At 36.2% G+C, this 22,483-nt stretch overlaps 1 protein-coding gene across 1 annotated transcript; it reads right to left on the bottom strand.

The window, feature by feature from the left end:
• Positions 1–690: 690 nt before the first annotated feature.
• On the bottom strand, positions 691–16,484 carry LOC123561374 (transmembrane protein 147-like). Its single transcript, XM_053553251.1, has 6 exons — positions 16,333–16,484; positions 9,790–9,925; positions 3,392–3,528; positions 2,564–2,648; positions 1,924–2,045; positions 691–1,248 (listed from the first exon to the last, which is right to left on the bottom strand). Exons 1-6 carry the CDS (start codon positions 16,407–16,409, stop codon positions 1,113–1,115), a joined length of 693 nt encoding a protein of 230 aa, XP_053409226.1. The 5' UTR covers positions 16,410–16,484; the 3' UTR covers positions 691–1,112.
• Between the last annotated feature and the right edge of the window lie 5,999 nt (positions 16,485–22,483).

Genomic DNA, 22,483 nt, shown 5'->3' with positions numbered 1-22,483 from the left:
GTGAGCTAAAAACAAAAACATAGAGAGATCGCGGGTACAATGCTAAATGAGTAAGATCATTTCAAGAGTCTACAAGCAAAGTTTCAGTATGGCATTTTTGAGGTACTGAATCTATTGAAGGTTCCCCAGCCTTGCGGATGCGACTTCAGCTTTGTATGCAGGTAAAAGTATTGATAGCTTTTTTTTGTCACATACAGTAATACAATGTATTATGTTTGCTTTTGTTTCTACCTGTTGATCATAAAAACACTTGCCCGAAATAAGGAATAATTGACAGTCTGATGCAGGCTTTGTTGAAAATCCGGGCAAGTGAAACTGACTGCGGGCAAGTGGAATTTTATGTCTCGCTTGTCTGTGGACAAGTGAAAAATATTGGGATTTCCACACCCCTGAGATGTCCTTTCATGCTACTGACAAAATTGAATGAAAACGCATCAAACACTTTGTGAGATGAAGTTGTTTAAATGTATTTTTATTTTTAGCTCTAGTGACCCAAAATTGGGCTAAGTGCACCCTTTGGAAAAAAATTTATATGCTGCTTTACAAAGTTTGATAAAGATTCATCAAGATGATTTAAAGGCTTTTTTAAATTTCAGCTCTAAAATTGCCCAATTTTTAAAAAAGTCTGTGAATTCAGCAATTTCAGCAACAACAACTGATGCTATTAAAATACAATTATCAACACAGAAAGACACTTTCAGAATTTATTGAAGTATTTAATACATATAAATAGTTCATACTTTTTCTCGAGTCTGTTTACATTTAAAAGTTAAAAAAAAAATGATGAAATAAAGCAAAAAGTATCAAACAAATCCAACTATAGTTACGATAATATATGAAATTTATACACTGAACTAGACAGTAACAGTCAGTCAAGTAAACTGACAATAAAATTATCTACTGGGAACTAAACACAATTCTCTTTCCTAACATAAATTTAAAAAAAAACAACAGAACACAGCTGTAATAATTCAAATTGACTCCTGACAGTTTTTCAAAGTTTTCCATTCGCACTGAACGAAAAATCTATTTCTTCCTCTTTTTCTCAATGCTGCAATCTATGTTTAATTATGCATAAAGCTGTTGCTGGATGACACTGGTAAGTTACAATGTCAGTAGTAAGAGTTGACTGCCTGCGTTGCCATTCCCAGGTACATCTGTACGGCTATTGTTCCAACAAGTCCGGTAAATAAAGCTTTAGCTGTCAACAATGTCCATGATCCGAGACCCACTGCATGTGTAAGTATCCTGCAAAAGGTAAATATATGTACTATAAAATCATTTAAGAATATGCCAAAATGACAGTTTTGTAGGGACAAGAATTTGTAAATTTTAGATTTTCATGGAAAATGAATGGGAATTATACTTGTTAAAAATGTTTGTTGTGATTTAATTTTGTGCATACTCAACCACAAAATCTAAGAAAATCAGTTCTCCATGAATACTATTAGTTGTAAAGTCAAAATAGAGAGGCATAACTCGTGAAAAACCAGAGTACCCCAATGCTTAGCAATATACACCTGAAGGTATGATCTTTGACCCTTAGGTGTGACCTTGACCTTGAAGGGAGGCATCTGAAACATGGGCTTTGCACGTCTCGATGTGGTAAACATTTGTGTCAAGTTCATTAGAAATCCTTCCAAGGGTTCAAGAGTTACAGAGCGGACACAAAATTGCTAACAGACAGACAGACAGACATCAGCATTATAACATAATATGTCCCTTCGGGCGTATAAAAAATGGGCTGTCCATGTCTTACATGTACATGTCCACTTGATGTTGAAGACATTAATGCGGATGCATATGTTGCACAAGTAAGTGAAGTCTGTTTATACTTTGTATAGTCAAACTAAAAAGTTCTTGCGATCCCATATCACACTGTGATCATAATAAAAATGTCTCCAAAGTGCAAAAATAACTTACTCTACAATCAAAGGTCTGTAACAACTCAACCCTAGTAATGCTAAAACTACTGGCACAAAAGATTTGTTGAGATCACTTCTATTGTACAACCAAACCAACATGGCTGTACAAATATGGTGCACCTGAAAAAGTAACAAACTCTATTTAAATGCACAATTCTGACGTATATATGTTTTGTGTATTTTTCAACTAAAGACAAACAGTATGTAGAATAAAGCACACCACACATCTGCTAACTTACCTGCTGGAAAATCTTCAGAAAAAAGAACACACGCACACTTTTTACAAATGTTGGATCCATAGTTTTATTTTTAAATAATTTGAAAACGTCATCCTTTCCCTATATACTCCCCACGCCCACACACCCTACCATTGCAATTCAATAATGTTTGCTTCAATATTTGTTAATGTTTTAGAATCTATAGATTATCACAATTTAAATAAATGCCCTCTTTTCTTTACTGAATATTCATTTTAGGTTTCATCAAAATGGTTCAAGTTCATGCAGAATTTGAGTCTGAACAGGCTAACTTTTTCTGCTCCAACTAGAACCATTACTTTGTAAATTTATATTTTGATTTTTTTCAATGTCATCAAAACATTTTGTTTTCCTCAAAGAAAAACTAACAATATAACTTACCAAACTGATATTAGAGTCAAAGCTCATTTGAATATATTTCCAGTCAAATTCTACACCTCTCGCACCAACCCAAAGTGGCAAGAACCTGTTAAAATAACAATATTACCTGGTTATACAATAATTAACCTGGTTATACAAGTATTAACCTTGTTACACAATAACTTCAATAAGTGACCTCGTTATACAACAATTAACCTGGTTGTACAATAAGTGACCTCATTATAAAACAATTAACCTGATTGTACAATAAGTGACCTCATTATAAAACAATTAACCTGGTTGTACAATAAGTGACCTCATTATAAAACAATTAACCTGGTTGTACAATAAGTGACCTTGTTATACAGTAATTAACCTGATTATACAATAAGTTGATACTAAAATTCATGCTACAACTATACTCAGACTGTCTGAGACTGTAAAATAGTTTTTACTGACACTTTGTATAAGTGTAACTGTTAACTCAAAAATTTGCTTCATAATAAAAACATACAAAAAGAAAAATTGATGAAAATGTTCTTGCAGCTAGCAGAAACAACTCAACTAACGTTACCCGCCAATACTTACCGTAAGCATTCAGCAAAAGCTGTAATTTCTATTCTTAAACAGTTGCAGAAGATGTTCTGGTCTTTTAAGTATTTGAAACACATTCTACATGTATTTTTGTTTAACAATAACATACATGTACAGAAACAATCTGATGCTGGAGTTTTCAGGCTGCTCACAAAAGTAAGCCAGGGTTGATAAACCCGGTCCAGGTGTTTGATGGAATTTTTTAAGGTAAACGGCCAAAATATAGATCTATAATCAAACCATACTGTTCACTACCTTGTCATCACAAGTTCAGCTGTAGCCCAGCCTAGTCCAGCTATCATAAATTTTAGTTGACCTTTGCCTGCAGTTTTTGACATCACAAAGTATAGTCCAATCAGATCTGCCAAGTCCACAGTACACTTCATCAGCTCCTATAAATAGATTTCATCAACATTTTCAATCAATGCTATTAACCCTTACCCTGCTGAATTTCTATAATGAACTTGTCCATCTTCTAATAAGGACAGCACCATTAACTGTAAAAGATTCTGGCTTAATAATAAACAGTGAAGATCATGATCAGACTGCATGGATGTGCAGACTGGTCATGATATACACTGGCTGCAAAGGCAAAATCAATTGTGTCCAGCATAGTTAGGGTTAAGGAAGTTATATTTGTCTGGTAAAACCTTAAAATAAATCTTCTTTCTTAACAATAAGGTCCTAAATGTCTTATTGCATACATCAAAACACTTTTCTTAATTCTTAAGGTTCTGCCAAATCTTCTTGTTTATAGTTAACTTTAAATATTAAGTTTGATGATAAATTAATTTTAGACATACAACATACAATTCTAATTGCTTAATTTCTAAATCATTCATTTATGGTGAGGTGATTTGGCAAGAAAATTAAATTTTTGACCTGCAATGAATTAATGCTATTTATCAAGTTAAAATTGATAAAATTTTCTTTTCTAACAACTACCTGACTAGAAAACACTTCAATTAACATAAACTTTGGAAATGTCAACAGTTTTCTAAAAGCAGGTACATGAACACAAGTTACAATCTGTTCTGAAATTTCATTGTTAGTGGGTCGGATGTAAACTTGCACCCCCCATTGGTTTGAGTCAGGAAAATATTTATTTCAGAAATAAAATGGTAGAATCCTTTTTTGTGATTATGTGTATTTACAGACATTTATTCATCAAATGACTGTGTGTGCAAGATATGATAAAAGGTCTATTATAATGAACCCTCAGTTCTAAATTCTATCATCCAAGCTGCTAGAAAAACAATGAAATGGATTGTTACCATCTACCAAGATATCTGTTTACAAATTCAAAAGCCGAAAAATGCTCCGTTTCAAACATGTTATCAGATAAGTATAGATATATCGTGTATACTTTTCTGAAGGAACTAAAGAATTACGTTTAATATGAATTTTAAAGATTTTTCCCTAATTTTGGGGACACTAAGAAAAAACAAGAGGGCCATGAAGGCCCTGTATCGCTCACCTGACCTACTGACCTAAAGATCATAAAATTTAACATTCTGACCAAGTTTTATTAAGATATGGTCATAAATGTGGCCTCTAAAGTGTTAACTAGCTTTTCCTTTATTTTGGCCCGGTGACCTAGTTTTTGACCCCACATGACCCAGATTCAAAATTGACCTTAAGATCATCAAGATTAACGTTCTGACTAAGTTTCATGAAGATACAGTTATAAATGTGGCCTCTAGAGTGTTAACAAGCTTTTCCTTTGATTTGACCTAGTGACCTAGTTTTTCAACCACCTGACCCAGATTTTAATCTGACCTTAAAATCATCAAGATTAACATTCTGACCAAGTTTCATTAAGATATGGTCATAAATGTGGCCTCTGGAGTGTTAACTAGCTTTTCCTTTGATTTGACATGGTAACCTAGTTTTTGACCCCACATGACCCAGACTTGAACTTGACCTAAAGATCATCAGGATTAACACTCTGACTAAGTTTCATAAAGATACAGTCATAAATATGGCCTCTAGAGTGTTAACAAGCTTTTCCTTTGATTTGACCTAGTGACCTTGTTTTTCACCCCACCAGACCCAGATTTAAGTTTGATCTAAAGATCATCAAGATTAACATTCTGACCAAATTTCATTAAGATATGGTCATAAATGTGGCCTCTGGAGTGTTAACTAGCTTTTCCTTTGATTTGGCCTGGTGACCTAGTTTTTGATCCTACATGACCCAGATTCAATCTGGACCTTACTATCATCAAGATTAACATTCTGACCAAGTTTCATGAAGATATGGTCATAAATGTGACCTCTAGAGTGTTAACTAGCTTTTCCTTTGATTTGACCTGGTGACCTAGTTTTTGACCCTACTTGACCCAGATTCAAACTGGACCTTAAGATCATCAAGACTAACATTCTGACCAAGTTTCATGAAGATACAGTCATAAATGTGGCCTCTACAGTGTTAACAAGCTTTTCCATCAATTTGACCTGGTGACCTAGTTTTTGACCCCGGATGACCCAATATCAAATTCGTCCAAGATTTTATTGAGGGTAACACTCCAAATTGTGACCTCTAGAGTGTTAACAAGCTTTTCCTTTGATTTGACCTGGTGACCTGGTTTTTGACCCCAGATGACCCAATATCGAACTCGTTCAAGATTTTATTGAAGGTAACATTCTGACCAATTTTCATTAAGATTGGGCCAAAACTGTGACCTCTAGAGTGTTAACAAACTTTTCCTTTGATTTGACCTGGTGACCTAGTTTTTGACCCCAGATGACCCAATATCGAACTCGTCCAAGATTTTATTGAGAGTAACTTTCTGACCAAGTTTTATTAAGATTGAGCCAAAATTGTGACCTCTATAGAGTGTTAAGTCAAACTGTTGACGACGATGACGGATGTACGACGAAGGACACAGGGCGATCACAAAAGCTCACCTTTGAGCACTTCGTGCTCAGGTGAGCTAAAAAAACAAAAAATCAAAAATCAACTAGATGTGTGTCCATAGGACACAGGTGCCCCCAACTCCGGCCACTGTAACATGGTTTAATGACTCAGGTTAAACAATTTTTAAGATGTTTGCAACACAAACTTTTAATAACCTTATGTGTATTTTCACTTAGTTGGCCATAACTCTGGCCAAGCTGAGTAAAATCCAAAAGAGAACACTTCATAGGCTATAAAACAATCCTCTTATGTTTTATGATTCTAGGTCAAGTACATTTTAACATACATGTTTCACAAACTTCTTTTTTGAGTAAGTCTGGACAAGAAGTCTGGTCTTGTGTAGTGAAATAATGACTGCAGGTAAAATATTTTTGGAGCTACGCGCGACAAAACATTAAATTGACAATTTTTTCCTAGGTCAGGGGCCATAACTCCTACAATACTAAATGAACCTGGACGCGAAACTGCACATGCTAACCAACATTCCTGTAAACGTTGGTGACTCTAGGTCAAATACTTTTGGAGCTATGCACGACACAACATTAAAATGACCAATTTTTAACTAAGTCGGGGGCCATAAATCCTACACAACTGAACGAATCCAGACGCGAAACCCCAGGTGCACAACTACACATGCTGACCAATATTCCTGTAAAGTTTTGTGACTCTACGTCAAATACTTTTGGAGCTATGCGTGACACAACATTCTCGGAAGGACGGACGGACAAGTCAAATCTATATGCCCCGACCACTCATGGGGAAGGGGGGGTGGGGGGGCACAAAAACAGAAAAAGAGGCATTCTATGGACGACTTCAAGCACATTTCAAATTTTGGGTTCTTTCACATTTCACTTGAACCTCCATGCAAATTTACATCCTTTCCTTTAAAAATAAAAATACTTCCTTCCAAAAGTCAATTTTATGTATATTTCTCCAAAATTAACAAGAGTGCCAGAATGTCACAATATGCCCCCGTCGTAACAAATTTCTTAATACTAGCACCTGTATTTGCAAATGGAATTTTAATACTGTGATTGTGTAGTCCACAAAAAAAAATTCCTTACCAGTTAGAGATACCTTAAAATATACCTAAAATTTGAAAGTAACATCTATGTTGTAACACAGGAAAGTGGTCTTGATTTTTCCCTACAGCAGAGCTCCAGATAAGATGCGTATTTGCGTAAATACGTTTTGAAATTTACAAAAATCGCATTTAAAATCAAACCTACGCATACTGATACGCACTGAAAAAACGGGATACGTATTTTACTCGCTTAAAGTGCGTAATCCAATTTTATCATAAATCAAGCACATCCTTTTTGTAATCGAGTACAACAAACAAATATGGTGTCTCATAAAAGCAAACGCAAACGATATCGTAAAATAATGCCATTTTCTTCTTCAAGTATATTAAAGTGTGTGACAAGAGATGACTCGGACAGTGCCTATCGCTAAGCACGTGATCTATGATATATTATGGGTAACTGTTAAAAAAGCCGAAGCACCATACATGTGGGTATTTCTGAAAAAAAGTTTTTTTTTCAAAGGGTATTTTACTCCTAGATATTTTTTCAAAAGGGTATTTTAGAATTCTAAATGGTTTTTCCGAATTAGAAATCATTTAAAAGGGTAATAATAATAACTGTTTGTTTGTATAATTTTCTGATATTCATGTGCTCCGCTAAAGTGCCTTTGTCGACCAATGCTGTTTTCCTGAATATTTTTTTAGCCTTCATTCAAACAGTTTTAACATTTTGTTTACTGCATACATTACATCTTACACTACATCTTAATTTCAGTTACTGACCACTGCGATATATCAACAGCCAGAGATACTTTGACTGTCAATGTTTTTGTTTTTTTTCAGAAATACCCATACGTATCCCGTTTTTTTCAATGCGTATCAGTACGCGTAGGTTTGATTTTAAATGCGATTTTTGTAAATTTCAAAACGTATTTACGCAAATACGCATCTTATCTGGAGCTCTGGTTCCGTGTCACTTTGACCTTGACCTTTGACCTACTGATCTCAAAATCAATAGGGGTCATCTGCTGGTCATCATCAACCTCCCTGTCAACAACAAAGGGAAGTAATTCTAAAGAAGGGACCTGCGCATGACACTGTCTCATAGTGGTGAACATTTGTGCAAAGTTATATCAAAATCCCTCTATGCATGAAGAAGAAATGCTCCGGAAAAAGTCATTCTTGTATCTGACCTTTGGCTTCTAATTGTGACCTTGATCTTAGACCTAGGGACCTGGTTCTTGCGCATGACACTCCGTCTCATGGTGGTGAACATTTGTGCCAAGTTATAACAAAATCCCTCCATGCATGAACAGGGGTTCCATTAGACCTGAAAACCAAAGAGTCCCAGGACCCTTGGGTCCATATTTTGAAGGGTCCTTTTCCAAAATACAGGAGTCCTGTCCCAACACGTCGATACAATTGACTATTATTTTCTTATATAGTAATACTACGTAATAAATAGCTAATAAAACAATAAAACCAAGAACATGTTACAGCATAATAACAATGTCTGTTTCAGGTCATATAATCTCATATTGTAAATTAATATTTATCAAAATTCATGTTAATTTGATGAGGTTTTTCTTCAATATTTTTATTTTTTAATAAAAGTGCTAAAACACTTTGTAAAAATGTATCCAAAACGTACTTATAATCCGGATACTGGTACACTTGCGGAATGTCGTCTGAATGTTGTTTCTGTTCACTTAACTTGGTCCACTAAGGTAAACCTGAGATAGTTCCTCAAGTAATGATGCTACTTTTCATTAAAAATTGCATTGAAAGCCAGTTTTTTCAGTGAATTTTGGAAAAATTGCATACTGTATGTCATCGGGTGTAATTAGAATCATGAACGGACATTTTAAACTTATTTTTGCTTTCCAAATTCATTAAAATTTGTGGATTTTCTTGTTGAAATTAAGGTTTGATCACTAAACGTCGAATTTAAAGTTTGCATGAAGAAATCTTGCAGGGCACTTTTCATATGCTCGGTAATCAGCTGATGATGAACAATTGTGCCAAGTTTCATCAAAATCCCTCCATGCACAAAGATGATATGCTCCGGACAAAGTCATTCTTGAATTTGACCTTTGACCTCTGTGTGACCTTGACGTTAGACCTATGGACCTGGTTCTTGTGCATGACACTCCGTCTCATGATGGTGAACAATTGTGCCAAGTTTCATCAAAATCCCTCCATGTATGAAGAAGATATGCTCCGGACAAAGTCTGTAGATGCTGCCCATCCAGCCGCCTGCCAGGGGCGTTCCCCATAATACGTCCCATTTTTCAAAAGGGCGTATAAAAATGATACATCTTCTTTCTTGAAAAGTATTTTAAAGTGCCTAAAATTTTAGGAATAAGTCAATTTCAGTGGAAAAAAGTAAGATATTTTGATAAAAATTCTGAGGGGTATATGCCTGTAAATTTCTATAAAAAGCCCTGAAAGGTTACTGAAAATACAATACACATGCACATATGTACATATACACAAACTGACGATGTATTATGGCATAAGTTTAATTTCCTCTTTCTAAAAGACCAGTGTTGATAGTTCACTTAACATAATTTGACATTTGGTAACAGAATGGGTCTGACCATTACCTTGACCTAATACTCTCTGTTACACATGTCCTGCTATTCATAACCAGTTTAAAGGTTACTTTCCTGAAAAATAAGATATTGTATCAATTTGAGAAATACTCACTCCTAAGATGTCAAGTGAGCCTGTTGGAACTTCTGTGGTAGGGAAGAATGTTGCAAGAACCAACATTTTACACAGCTGTGTAAACAGGTATGCTCCACCTGCCTGTACACATTTCCAAAATGCACTGTACTCTGACCTAGAAAAGAAAAGATATGCTTAGGGATGATATCACAGATTAAAATTTTCAAACTGATACATTACTTCGGGAGAGTAATTTCAACAATATACTGATTCATGAGAATAAAGAGACGCTGACCAGTGACTGCATCTTATGGAAAATCTTGAATTCTTTAAATAACACCAGTTTTACGACGAGGGGGTATCAGCCATTATGCTATATAGCTGCAGTGTTTAGTATTAATCATTTTTTTCAAGGTTTAAACAAGATTTTCGATGTACAATCAAGTAACCCCTGGGGCGAGGCCAATTTTACCCCGGGGGTCATGATTTCAACAAAGTTTGTAAAAGTCTACTAGCCAATGTTACATATCAAATATCAGTTCAGTTGATGTTTCAAACCACTACAAATTTGCTGTTTTTCTCGTCGATTCACCATTTTCAGAATCGACGTTAACCTAAGTATTCTGTAAACCATGTGACTGATTTTTGGTTTCCCAAGTTTTTCTGTGTCAAATTAAAATTTAATTAAGAAAGAAATCATCTGTTTTTTGGTTTCCAAAGTTTTTCCGTATTGAATTAAATCTTAATTTTAAAAGAAATAAATCAATATTTTCCACAGACACATTTTAAATTGTGTATTTACTGTTGTTGATAAGTCTTTTTTTTACTTAGGTGGGCCGATGGTCTAGTGGTAACACGCTTGAATGTCAATCCAGAGGTCTGGGGTTCGAATCCCGGTCCAGGCACTGGAAATTTCTGAGATGCTCTTGAGTATCTCCCACCTAACTAGAGGCCTGTACTGATTCTTCCCAGGAAAGATTGCTTTGCGTGTATCGGTGCTATACACCCGGCATGTTAAAGAACCAGACTGTCTATTCGAAAACAGCTAGGCTAAGTTAGCCGGAAACGTCTGTATCTGAAAAAATCTCTGTCTGTTCTGGGGGCTTTATCTCACTCTGTCCCTCTGGTCAGATCACTCTGTGTCTGTACTAGTAGAGGATGATTTCGCACAGAATATGTAAAGCGCCTTTGAAAGTGTTTATCATGAAAAGGGCGCTATATAAATCTGGTATAATAATAATTAAGCCTATTCTTTTTTAATCAAGGATTTTCTGAAAATGGCGCATGCGCGCACCTGCAAGATTCTTGTTGGCATCAGTAAATAGATTAAAATGGAATGTAGAATAAGGAAGTAATGGAATTTCAGCATAAAATTGTTATATGTAGGTTTAATATCAATTTTTTTTTGACAAAACATTTTAATAATATTAGAATTATATGTAGATGTTACTTTTTTTGGCAATATTCTAACAGTGAACTTACATTGTATGCGCTGGTCTTAAACAGCTGATTTTGAAAGAGGACAATTCCATAACTAAATGTCACCTTCAGTATATAAAATACTTTATTTAGTTATGGTATCCATAACTATGGTCGGTATGGTCGCCCCACACCCAAACTCAAATTGACCAAATTGAAAGCGTGCGAAGGAGAGCCGCCCATTGGACCAAGACCGACTACAGTCACACGTCCAGTGTAACAGATATGCTACACTATCTAAACCTTCGTCGACTGAATTAAAGGCGTACAGATTCTAGGTTATCACTCTTCCATAAGATTCATCATGATCTGGTTGCTATCCCAATCGTAGATTACCTGACCCCAATGACCATTCCCTAAGTTATAGGTTAATTACTGCAACCACTGACTACTACAAGTTTCAGGGTTTTCCCTCGGAAATTTTGATAGGGGGTCATTATGACCCCTTCATGTTTGACTTTGGGGGTCATTTTCAACTTCAAGGGGTCATTTTTTTAAGTTTAAAAAAAATGAATAAAATGGGTTTGAAATATATAAAAATCCAAAAGAAAACAGTCTGTTTATCATAAATTAACTTGCAAAGTACTGTAAAGATTACTAAAGAACAAAAAGAAATACTAGTACATCAACAAATTAATTTTTTACACTTTTTAGAAATCAGACAGTAATTGCAACCTTTTGAGTACATCTGCATGACAGAGGGATCTCTCAACAAGTTTCGTGAAGATTTTTTGCCTAAGTGTAGTGTTGCAAAATTTTTCGCAGCCCGATACGAAAGGACTGTTTTGAATCTTTGATACATGGCCAGCATTTCATTTCGAAGTGATGACAAATGATATATATATAGGGATATATGAATGTTTACATTTTCGGTCGAGGACATTTCAACAGGGTTTTCCTCCATGCAGATGACAAGAAAAACGTAATCTTTTGTTGATGTACCATTTTGTTGAATGGTTTACTGTATAAAGAGACGTCGATATGGAGCCGATAATTAAACCTAGAACGCAGTCTACCTTTACTACTTCATACCTACGCGCGAATCGGTACTTACTTACAATATTGGGTACGAAAATTCGTGTCGTCGTAATTTCGTTCGGTAGTTGAGTTGCGTCAACAATGACGCGTTCAGAATTATTTTGAGGGTCATTTTGAAAATCAGTGTGCTAAAACGCACAAAAATGTGCGTCAAGGAAAACCCTGAAGTTTTTTTATTTTCCGAGAACAGTTTACCATTGGAACCAACTTCCCCCCAGTGTCAGTGTCGCCCACCTCCCTATCCCAGAGCAGTTCAGTGTTGCAGTTTGCAGCCTACTGCCTAGTAGAACTTGTCTCACCCTAGTTATCCTGCAAACTCAAGTTTTAACCTTTTTGATATCACCAAATTTATTGTTTGTTTCTTCCATTCTAAATTTTTTGTCTCACTATTTTCTTTCTCTTTTTGATTCTGACGCAGAAAACGTCTATGTTCCCGCAAGGGGCTTGACGTCAACGGCAGATAGATAGATAGAAGAAATCACGGTGGGGAAACCACGTGACTAAATCGGATAACGTGCACGCAAAAGTGCTAAAAATAGGCCCGCTTCAGGTATGTTTTTTCACTATAACTTTTTTGATCCGCAATTGTTTTAAACGAGATAACGTGCATAAACCCCGCAATAAAAAGCTCTTTCATCGGATATATGTAACTTGATGAAACTCCCTCCCGTTTTTACGTAATCCTTGCCCAACCGATTCGAAAGATGCAAAATATTTTGGTAACGAACACGTCTGTTCACAAGTTACGCACCTAGCACAGATTCTGCAGAGAATTTCCGCTGGAATGTAGGTTTAAAAAAAAGCTTGCCATTGTCCAAAGTCCTGTACCAAATATTTAACATGACTATTCAGGAATATTAAAGATATCGTAAGACAAAGGGTGCGGTAACGTACACGTTGCGGTTTTTCAGGAGGTGACGTACACGTCATTTTTCCCCAGAGGATAACGTACATGTCAAAAACTATTTATCATGCTTGTAGAACATCTTTGTCTTTAAATGACTGAACTGTAAACATTTTGATAATGTTAAAAAAAAGATGCAGATGCTGGGAACAGGCTGTTTTTCTTTCAGTAGATTAGTATATACAGAAATGCTACAGTGAAAATGAATAGCATTTGGAATTTTATGGTCTAATCGTGTATGTTATTTTGACAAGTAGACATTGTTAGCAGTTGCCATTTTAAATGTCAACTTTTTTTTCTCCAACTATCAAAAGTTAATTAGGTTTCTGGGAATAAACCATGTCCGTCTGTCAGCAGGGTTTAATCAAATCCATATGTTCAAATCTTCTTGATGACCCGTTGAACTGTAAACATTTTTTATATTGTTAAAAAGATGCTGAAATTAGTATAAATTCTGAACGATAACTGGAACGATAGCATGCTTGATAACCATGATTTTTCTTTATTAAAACGTTACAATACAGAAAATCTTTTTGTTTAATATGACAGCATGCACCTTATTTGAATCATTGACAAACTGTTTGAGTTCTATCATGCATGGGACCATAACAATCAGCCAATAATATAAACACGTTGTCGTTTAAATTATCGTGCGGGAGTAATGTTATTCTTTCTGTGGGTTAGTGACAGTTTGTTGGTCAGCTAGTTATTTATTTAGACCTCCTTACTGAAACAACATATCAGTATTGACCTAAATTTTGCATATCTAAGGACATAGTCATTCCATGGTTGATTAAATTATAAATGCTGACATATTCTGATAATATAGATCTATAAATGCATCAGTTTTCATCCAAAGCTTTAAGTAACAGCCTCGGTTATGTTTAGGCTGTTCATTCACAAAATCAAATACCTTATATAAGCATTAACGAGATTACAATTAACTATTTTACTAAACTAAGCTATATTGGATCGCAAAAAAAGTTAGAAAATGTCGCAAAAAAGTTGATTTTTTTTAACCAAGTACAGTTGACTTAGACAGATTTTGTGTCGCCTACTACAAAGTAGCTGCGACATATAGGGATCAATTTTCCGTCGTCCGTCTTTCTGTCCGTTGGCGACCGGCTGGCGTCCGTCACGCTTCTTGTCCGGAGCATAACTCAAGAAGTAATAAAGGTGTAATTTGTTACTTCATACAATGATCGAACACAGTGAGAGGATGTGCAGTATCAAAGAACCATAACTCTAGGTGGTCCCATTTTTCAATTATCTCCCCTTATCCTTATAAAAAAGACTTGTCCAGAGCCCAAGTCAAAAACTATTTGAAGAATTTGAAGATACTTTACACATTGACAGAGGAAGCGCAGTGTAATGGTCACATTTTTAAATTACCTCCCCTTATCATTATATAGAAAGCTTGTCTGAAGCCCAAGTCGAAATTATATAAAGGATTGACTTGAAACTTTGCACATAAATAGAGGTCCAATGAAAGGAAGTACAGTGTCAAAGAACCATAACTCTAACTGATCTTATTTTTGGAATAACCTCCCTTTATCTATGGAAAAAACTTGTCTGGGGCCAATGTCAAAACCATATAAAGGATTGTCTTAATACTTGATACATTGATAGAGGTCAGTGAAGCAAAGTGCAGTGTCAAAGAACCATTACTTTAGCTGACCCCATTTTTGAATCACCTCCCTTTATGCATGAAAAGGAAAAGCAAGGAGCTTGACTGAAGCCAAGCCAAAAGCTATGAAGGGTTGATTTGATACTTTGTACATTAATACAGGTCAGTGAAAGATAGTGCAGTGATAAGGATATATAACTCTTATTGACTCCATTTTTAATTACCTCTCTGTATGTATAAGAAACTTGTATGGAATCCAAGTAAAATCAATGATATACAAAATATAAACATGTCAAAAAGAAAAGTAACACGTTTTTTTTCTGTTGTTATTTTTAGAAAATGGGTCGTCCAAAAAAAGTTTTTCGCACAACAGTGGTAGGTTCACGCTCCACTATGTCTCTTCTCGTGCGCGTTTAAATTACTTTTTCTCCGAAAAGACATTTCGCACTCCTGGCAAATATATTCATTCTCCGTGCTATAAATAGATAATAGTTTTACTGCTGTTACTCCCGGTGCAACAATTATACCTATATGCGTATTTAATACTTCTTTTTGTTTGTCTCTTTCGAAAGTCAGAATCATATGGTGCGGACAACTAAACTAACTATCGTTACTGGAAAGAACAAGGCTTCCATCACCCGTAAGCAACTGTCAACTTTTTCACTCAAAGATACATGGTCAGTTGCGCATATGATGGATTTAGAGCAAAATAATTTCAAATTTTTATCATCTTACCTATTTATGTATAGATATACAAGAGCTGTAAACGTGTAATTATTTCCAAGCTAGGATGAGGACCGACGCTACACATTTTCACTGTAGCATTTCTGTATATACTAACATACCGAAAGAAAAACAGCCTATTCCCAGCATTTGCATCTTTTTTAACAATGTCAAAATTTTTAACAATTCAGTCATTTAAAGACAAAGATGGTCTACATGCATGATAAATAGTCTTTGACGTGTACGTTACCCTCTGGGGAAAAATGACGTGTACGTCACCTCCTGAAAAACCGCAACGTGTACGTTACCCCACCCTTTGTCTTACAATATCTTTAATATTCCTGAATAGTCATGTTAATTATTTGGTACAGGACTTTGGACAATGACAAGCTTTATTTTAAACTTAAATTCCAGCGGAAATTCTCTGCAGAATCTGTGCTAGGTGCGTAACTTGTGAACAGACGTGTTCGTTACCAAATATTTTGCATCTTTCGAATCGGTTGGGCAAGGATTACGTAAAAACGGGAGGGTTTCATCAAGTTACATATATCCGATGAAAGAGCTTTTTATTGCGGGTTTATGCACGTTATCTCGTTTAAAACAATTGCGGATCAAAAAAGTTAAAGTGAAAAAACATACCTGAAGCGGGCCTATTTTTAGCACTTTTGCGTGCACGTTACCCAAGTTAGTCACGTGGTTTCCCCACCGTGGAAATGTATAGTGATAAAAGACTTCGGTTAGGAATGGATGGTTTGGATTTGACCTTTTCTGATGAGAATTGGAAAATATATTTGTTCCAAAAGATACTTACAATCCAGAACACTTGTATACTAACACGTATGGAACATACGCTAAAGCTACACAGTTACCAAAATGAAATAAAGTCATTTTGTCAAATTCGTCCAAGTTCCCTTCGGGCACCGGTTATAATTGTCACAGCGTGCTGTTTGTACAAATATCCTTTTATCTACCCCAAAGAGAACTTTTAAACGTCAAGATTATTCGGTGTGACAAAGATTCTTTATCTTGCGTCAGGGGGAGTGCCGGTTGTTTAGTAACGATGTGTGAGAGCTGACTTAAAGCTCTCCACTGTCTCTGCGCATGTAACACTGTCTTTTTATTTACTCCATTCCTGCACGGTATTAAGCAGGAAGGTCTAATACGGGGAGTAGAAACTCCGTATAAATCAATACATTTATCTGTATTATACTGTCGTCCATACCTGTAAATATCGACCAGTCGTTAGCGATCGATATTTTGTTTTCGCCACTATCGATTAGCGTGTAATTAGCATATTACCTCATGTTAATCATGGAGCTATAACACTTATTGTTCAAAGGGTTTACCAGTCACATGTTAAGTGGCAATAATTAGATGATCAGAGATTGATCTAAAGGGATTCTGAAGCAAAAACAGCAAGCGACTGCTTGTGGTGATATGCTTAATTATTATGAATTAACTCGAGCTCACTTCCCTGAAGAAATATTTTACCACGTAAATTCAAACCTTTATCAAAGGGCCGATTTTTGTTGGATTTGAATTTTAAAAAATGGAAAATAACAGAAAGCTGACACTTTTCTTAATCTTGTAGAGCCATAATTATAATTATTGTTTATAATGTCAGATTTCTACATACAGATTGTAAATACATGTACGTTATAAACAAGGTGACATATAGGTCCATTGGGCCGGGTGTAAATTTCATGTTTCTTGTTTGTATGTATCATATCATTGTTGTTACACATGTCACTTTAATAAATGAATTTCTTATCTTATCTTATCTTACAGAAACAAACATTCTTCTTGAACGTAGGGAATGTTTCAAACGAAATTGTTGTTTAAACTCCAAAAATTAGTTTAATAAATTTAATCTTAAAACTGATGTGTGAAAAATACAATGTATTTAAATTAAAATAAAAATATTTTTTTTAAAAAGGCCGACAACGAAGTTACATTTAGTATTCCGAACTTTTAGATAAAACTGCAGAAAATCATCTAGGTTTAACACGCATTTAAATGGTGAAGAACAGAGCAATATCATAAACACTTATTTTTAGGCAACAGTTTACAGTTTAGACTTGCTATTTTCATTAAAATATGTCCTAATTGTTTTGTTCTAAATACTTTGAATCAACAAGGCAAATATCATGTAAAAACGACATCTTTCTCTCTGGGTAAGACAAGTCTACATTTAGCCATTTTCACAGGGCGAAAAGTAACATTAGTGTAGATATTTTCCATTTAAAAACAGATGCAGGCAATAATTTCATGGCAGAACTTTTGTTTTCAACAAAAAAATCAACAAATGCTTTCCCAGATTTTCACTGAAAGGACGAGTTAAACAGTAAGGCGTAAGTGTTTGAGTAATAGCAGAATAACCTACGGCATACGCTTCGATTGGACGACAGCATAAGATACGATAAATGCCGGTTTCCAGGCCCCGTATCAGTTGTTCCAGTATTAAGTAACTATTTTTGTCGATTGCCGGCACCATACCCCTAATGATTTTGAAGATAAATATTAATCTTGCCTGATATCTTCTATTCTGTAGGCAGGGGTCCAGGCTGAATCATTATTATTGCCGAAGTTTGATAGTAAGCTTTTACACTGGCAAATATTCTGGGACTCATTTAACTTTACTGTGCATACAAACCCGAGTCTTACCGATATACAATAATTACCTTGAAGTGCCAGCTAGAAGGTTATGCCGCAAGTACAATAGAGAGATTCGCGCTCACCAACGCTAATTATGCAAAGGCAATAGACTCTGCGTTTCGGTCAGGTGCATACAATTACTCATTCATAAATTCAAGCCCTACTACAACTTCCTGCACCCAGTAAAACACTCCAAAGTTTAGAAGTTATTATGACAAACTTGAAAATTACATCCGCGGTCTTGAATTTCTTGGTGAATGTCAGGAAAGTAATGGAACACTGCTTGTGCCTGTGATATTTAACAAATTGCCCTACCGAAATACGAAAGAATGTTGCTAGAGAATATAAGGGGAAGAAAATTCAACTGCACAACCCCAGGTAGGACAAGGCAAGAAAACTATTGCAAAGATATGTGTTTTCTGTTCTAGCCATTCTCACATGTTCAGTAACTGTAACACAATCAAAGACTATGGATATAGAATAGCTGTTGTGAAGACCAAATGCCTAGGTGCTTCGATTGCTCGGGATCTCATCCTGTTTCCAAGTGCAAATCCAGTAACAGATGCAGAAATTGTCACCAAAAAACATCACACGAGTATATCTAAAAATCCTCCCAGTGATATTAATTCTGCCAAAGTACAGAACTCACACATAATGCAGAAACACTGCAGCTCTGCATACCTATAACAACGATTCCAGTTGTACTTCAGTACTGAATTCTACATCTGTGCAGCATTCTTCACGTATAGTGTTGAAGACGGCGATAGTTCCAGTCATTTCAGATAACCAGACGGTAGATACGAAACTTTTGTTTGATGAAGATTCGCCAAGATAATTCATTACGTATAGCTTAGCAGAGAAATTGAACATTACCCGCACTGGAACAGACATTATTTATCTAGCCTCATTTGGAAGTCAGAGCAACCAAATACATCACTCAGATACAGCCACCGTTTCAATAATAGCCACATCCCTAATTAAAGTTCCAGTGAATGTACTCAACATCCCCACGTTAGCAGTTCCCTTACAAAACTACAGTCACAAAGTCACCTTACCTCTGAGGCCTTAGATTAGCGCATCCGGTAAATGATGACATTACCTTGAAGTTGAATTCTTGATCGGTGCTCTACTAGAAAATCGTGGAAGATAAAGTTATTCGAGGTCAAGGTCCCACAGCAGTTAAATCGAAAATTGGATATTTTTTCTCCGGTCCGGTCCGGGCACCAGCAGCAGGAAATCATGTGACAGATTATACCCTGAATGTTATAACCTCCTTACGCAAAACAACGACCTTGAAAGCTTTTGGAATCTAGAAAGCATTGGTATCCATTCGAGTGAAGTTCAACAAGAAGAGAAAAGCTATATGAAAGAATACCAAAAACAGTCAATCATATACGCCGGTAATAGGTACGTCGCCAAGTTACCTTGGAAACCAGATCATACAGAGCTACCGACAAACTATGAAATTGTCTTACGTCGAACTCAGAATTTAGTGCACAGATTACGCCAGGAACTAACATCTCTGGAACAATATGGAAAAAAATAAAGAGTAAGAACGCAGAGGATTTATAGAAGATCTAGAGGTATCAGAGCAACGGTTACCAAGCAACCCAAAACAAGAGGCCTGTACTGGTTCTTTCCAGGAAGGAGGGCTTCGCGTGTATCGCTGCTATACTCCGGTACGTTAAAGAACCAGACGGTCTATTCGCAAAGAGCTAGGCTAAGTTAGCCAGACAGGCCTGTATCTAAAATGATTTCTCTCTATTTGTTCTGGGGGCTTTATCTCACTCTGTTTCTCTGGTCAGATCGCTCTGTGTCTGTACTAGTAGAGGATGAATTTCGCGCCATGTGTGGCTGCGTTTGCTATATGTAAAGCGCCTTTGAATGTGTTTATCATGGAAAGGGTGCTATATAAATCTGGTATAATAATGATAATGATAATAACAAATTAATCCAGAAAATTCAAATCAGTTACTGTCAGACAATAGAATCTATTACATTCCACATCATTCAGTGAAAAGGACTCGTCCACTTCACCGATACGCATCGTGTTCGATTGTAGTTGCCGCATGTCGCGTAATCATTCGAATCTCAACGAATGTCTCCTGGCAACGCCACCGCAAGTGAATGATTTAACAGCCATATTGGTCCGATTCCGACGCAAGAAATTTGCAGCTGTAACAGATATCAATAGACCTAACGTTTAAATCCGTTCTCTTTGGTGCAGTGTGTTCACCATTTATACTGAATGCCACACTTCTGAAACACGGAAACACATAGAAATCAACGAACACCAATTAGTCAGCAAAAGTTTGAGAAACGACCTTTACGTAGATTTTTAAACAAGAAGCAGATATTTTTAAATATTTCCGTGCATCAAGAGAAATGATGTCCCAAGCGGGATTCACACTCAGACCATGGACTTCAAACAGTCAGAAACTTGACATTTTTAGATATTTCCGTGCATCAAGAGAGATGATGTCCCAAGCGGGATTCACACTCAGACCATGGACTTCAAACAGTCAGAAACTACGACATGAAGCTATGCATCTAAGCAAACTCGACCAAGACAATGTTACAAAATTACTCGGCAACAGATGGGAACCAGACGCAAATATTATATTGTATCCAGAGAAACCAATAGACAAAATCCCGATTATGACGACAAAACGTTTAATTTTGCACAATACATCCCGAATCTACCACCAACTTGGTCTGCTTAGCCACTGTGACGTCTAAGGCAAATATATTGCTGCAAAAGATCTGGAAGCGGAGTAGGTTTGGTATACACCACTTCCCACAGTATTACAACAGAAGTGAATTAACATAGCATCCGATTAAAATAGCGCAACACAGATACAGATTCCCAGATGGTTTTCAACTTGTGCAAACGACACAAGTATAATAGTGTGCAACCTACTTTTTGACCAATCAGAGCGAGTTATTTATAAAAAAAATGTGGCTTCTTATTCCTGAAGACCAATGTGACTTTAGCATTAATTTTGAAGAATGGCTGTACACCTTGAAGAGCGTCGGCTGAATGCACATGCCTACCAATGACCGCCCCTTCGTTAATATACTGAACAGCAAAAGGAGCTATCCGGATGTATAACTGGGGTATTGTTTAATAAAAAACTTAAATCTATAAAGCCGAAGAACTTCACGTGTTAAATTAAAACTAGATGCCCACGGGCAACATGTCGAGCCCGCCAGCTGTCAGAAGGACTGGGAGTTGCACATGACACTCCCTGTCTCATTGGGGCAAACATTTATGCCAAATAAAAAAGAGATTGCAAAAAGTTACAATATAAGTTATTTAAAGTAACAACTAAGGGACGTAAATCTTAAAAAAATAAAAATAAAATAAAAAAAAATTCTAAGTCCACACAAAAATCCTCACCAGTAGAGATAGGTCAAAATTCACCTGAAAATTGGATGTAACATGCATGTTGTACTACAGAAAAGTGGTCTTGGTTTTTCCCTACGACCAGTAATAAAAAAGTTACAAATATAAGCTATTTATAGTAACAACAAAGGGAAGTAATTATAGGATCTTGCGCATGACATTCCGTCTCATGATGATGAACAATTGTACCAAGTTACATCAAAATCCCTCTATGCATCAAAAAGAAATGCTCCAGACAAAGTCATTCTTGTATCTGACTTTTGACCTCTAAGTGTGACCTTGACTTAATACCTAGGGACCTGGTTCTTGCGCATGACACTCCGTCTCATGGTGGTGAATATTTGTGCCAAGTTACATCAAAATCCCTCCATGCATAAAGAAGAAATGCTCCGGACAAAGTTGTCATTCTTGTATCCTTTCACCTCTAAGTGTGACCTTGACCTTAGACCTAGGGACCTGGTTCTTGCGCATGACACTCCATCGCATGATGGTGAACAATTGTGCCAAGTTACATCAAAATCCCTCCATGCATGAAGAAGAAATACTCCGGACAAAGTCATTTCTGAATTTGACCTTTGACCTGTAAGTGTGACCTTGACCTTTGAGATAGGAACCTGGGGTTTGCGCATGACACTCCGTTTCACTGAGGTTAACAGTCATGCCAAATATAAACAAGATTGCTCCATGCATGTCAAAGTTATGGTCCGGATAAACAAATCCGGACGGACGCACGGACGCACGCACATACACCGAACAACCATTTGGACAACTATCGCATCCACAAGCGGGCTCAACAAAAATCAATCAACTGTGAAGTCAGTACTGTCAGTTTGCACGAAATTCTGGCTATATCTTCTGCGCGGCAGTTGCATTGTAACATCCCAATTGCGGACTCACGCTG

The sequence above is a fragment of the Mercenaria mercenaria genome, chromosome 10, assembly GCF_021730395.1.
Source record: "Mercenaria mercenaria strain notata chromosome 10, MADL_Memer_1, whole genome shotgun sequence".
NCBI classification, from domain to species: Eukaryota; Metazoa; Mollusca; class Bivalvia; order Venerida; family Veneridae; genus Mercenaria; species Mercenaria mercenaria.
Note: the sequence above shows the minus strand (reverse complement) of the source record. Positions and strands in the feature narration are given on the sequence as shown.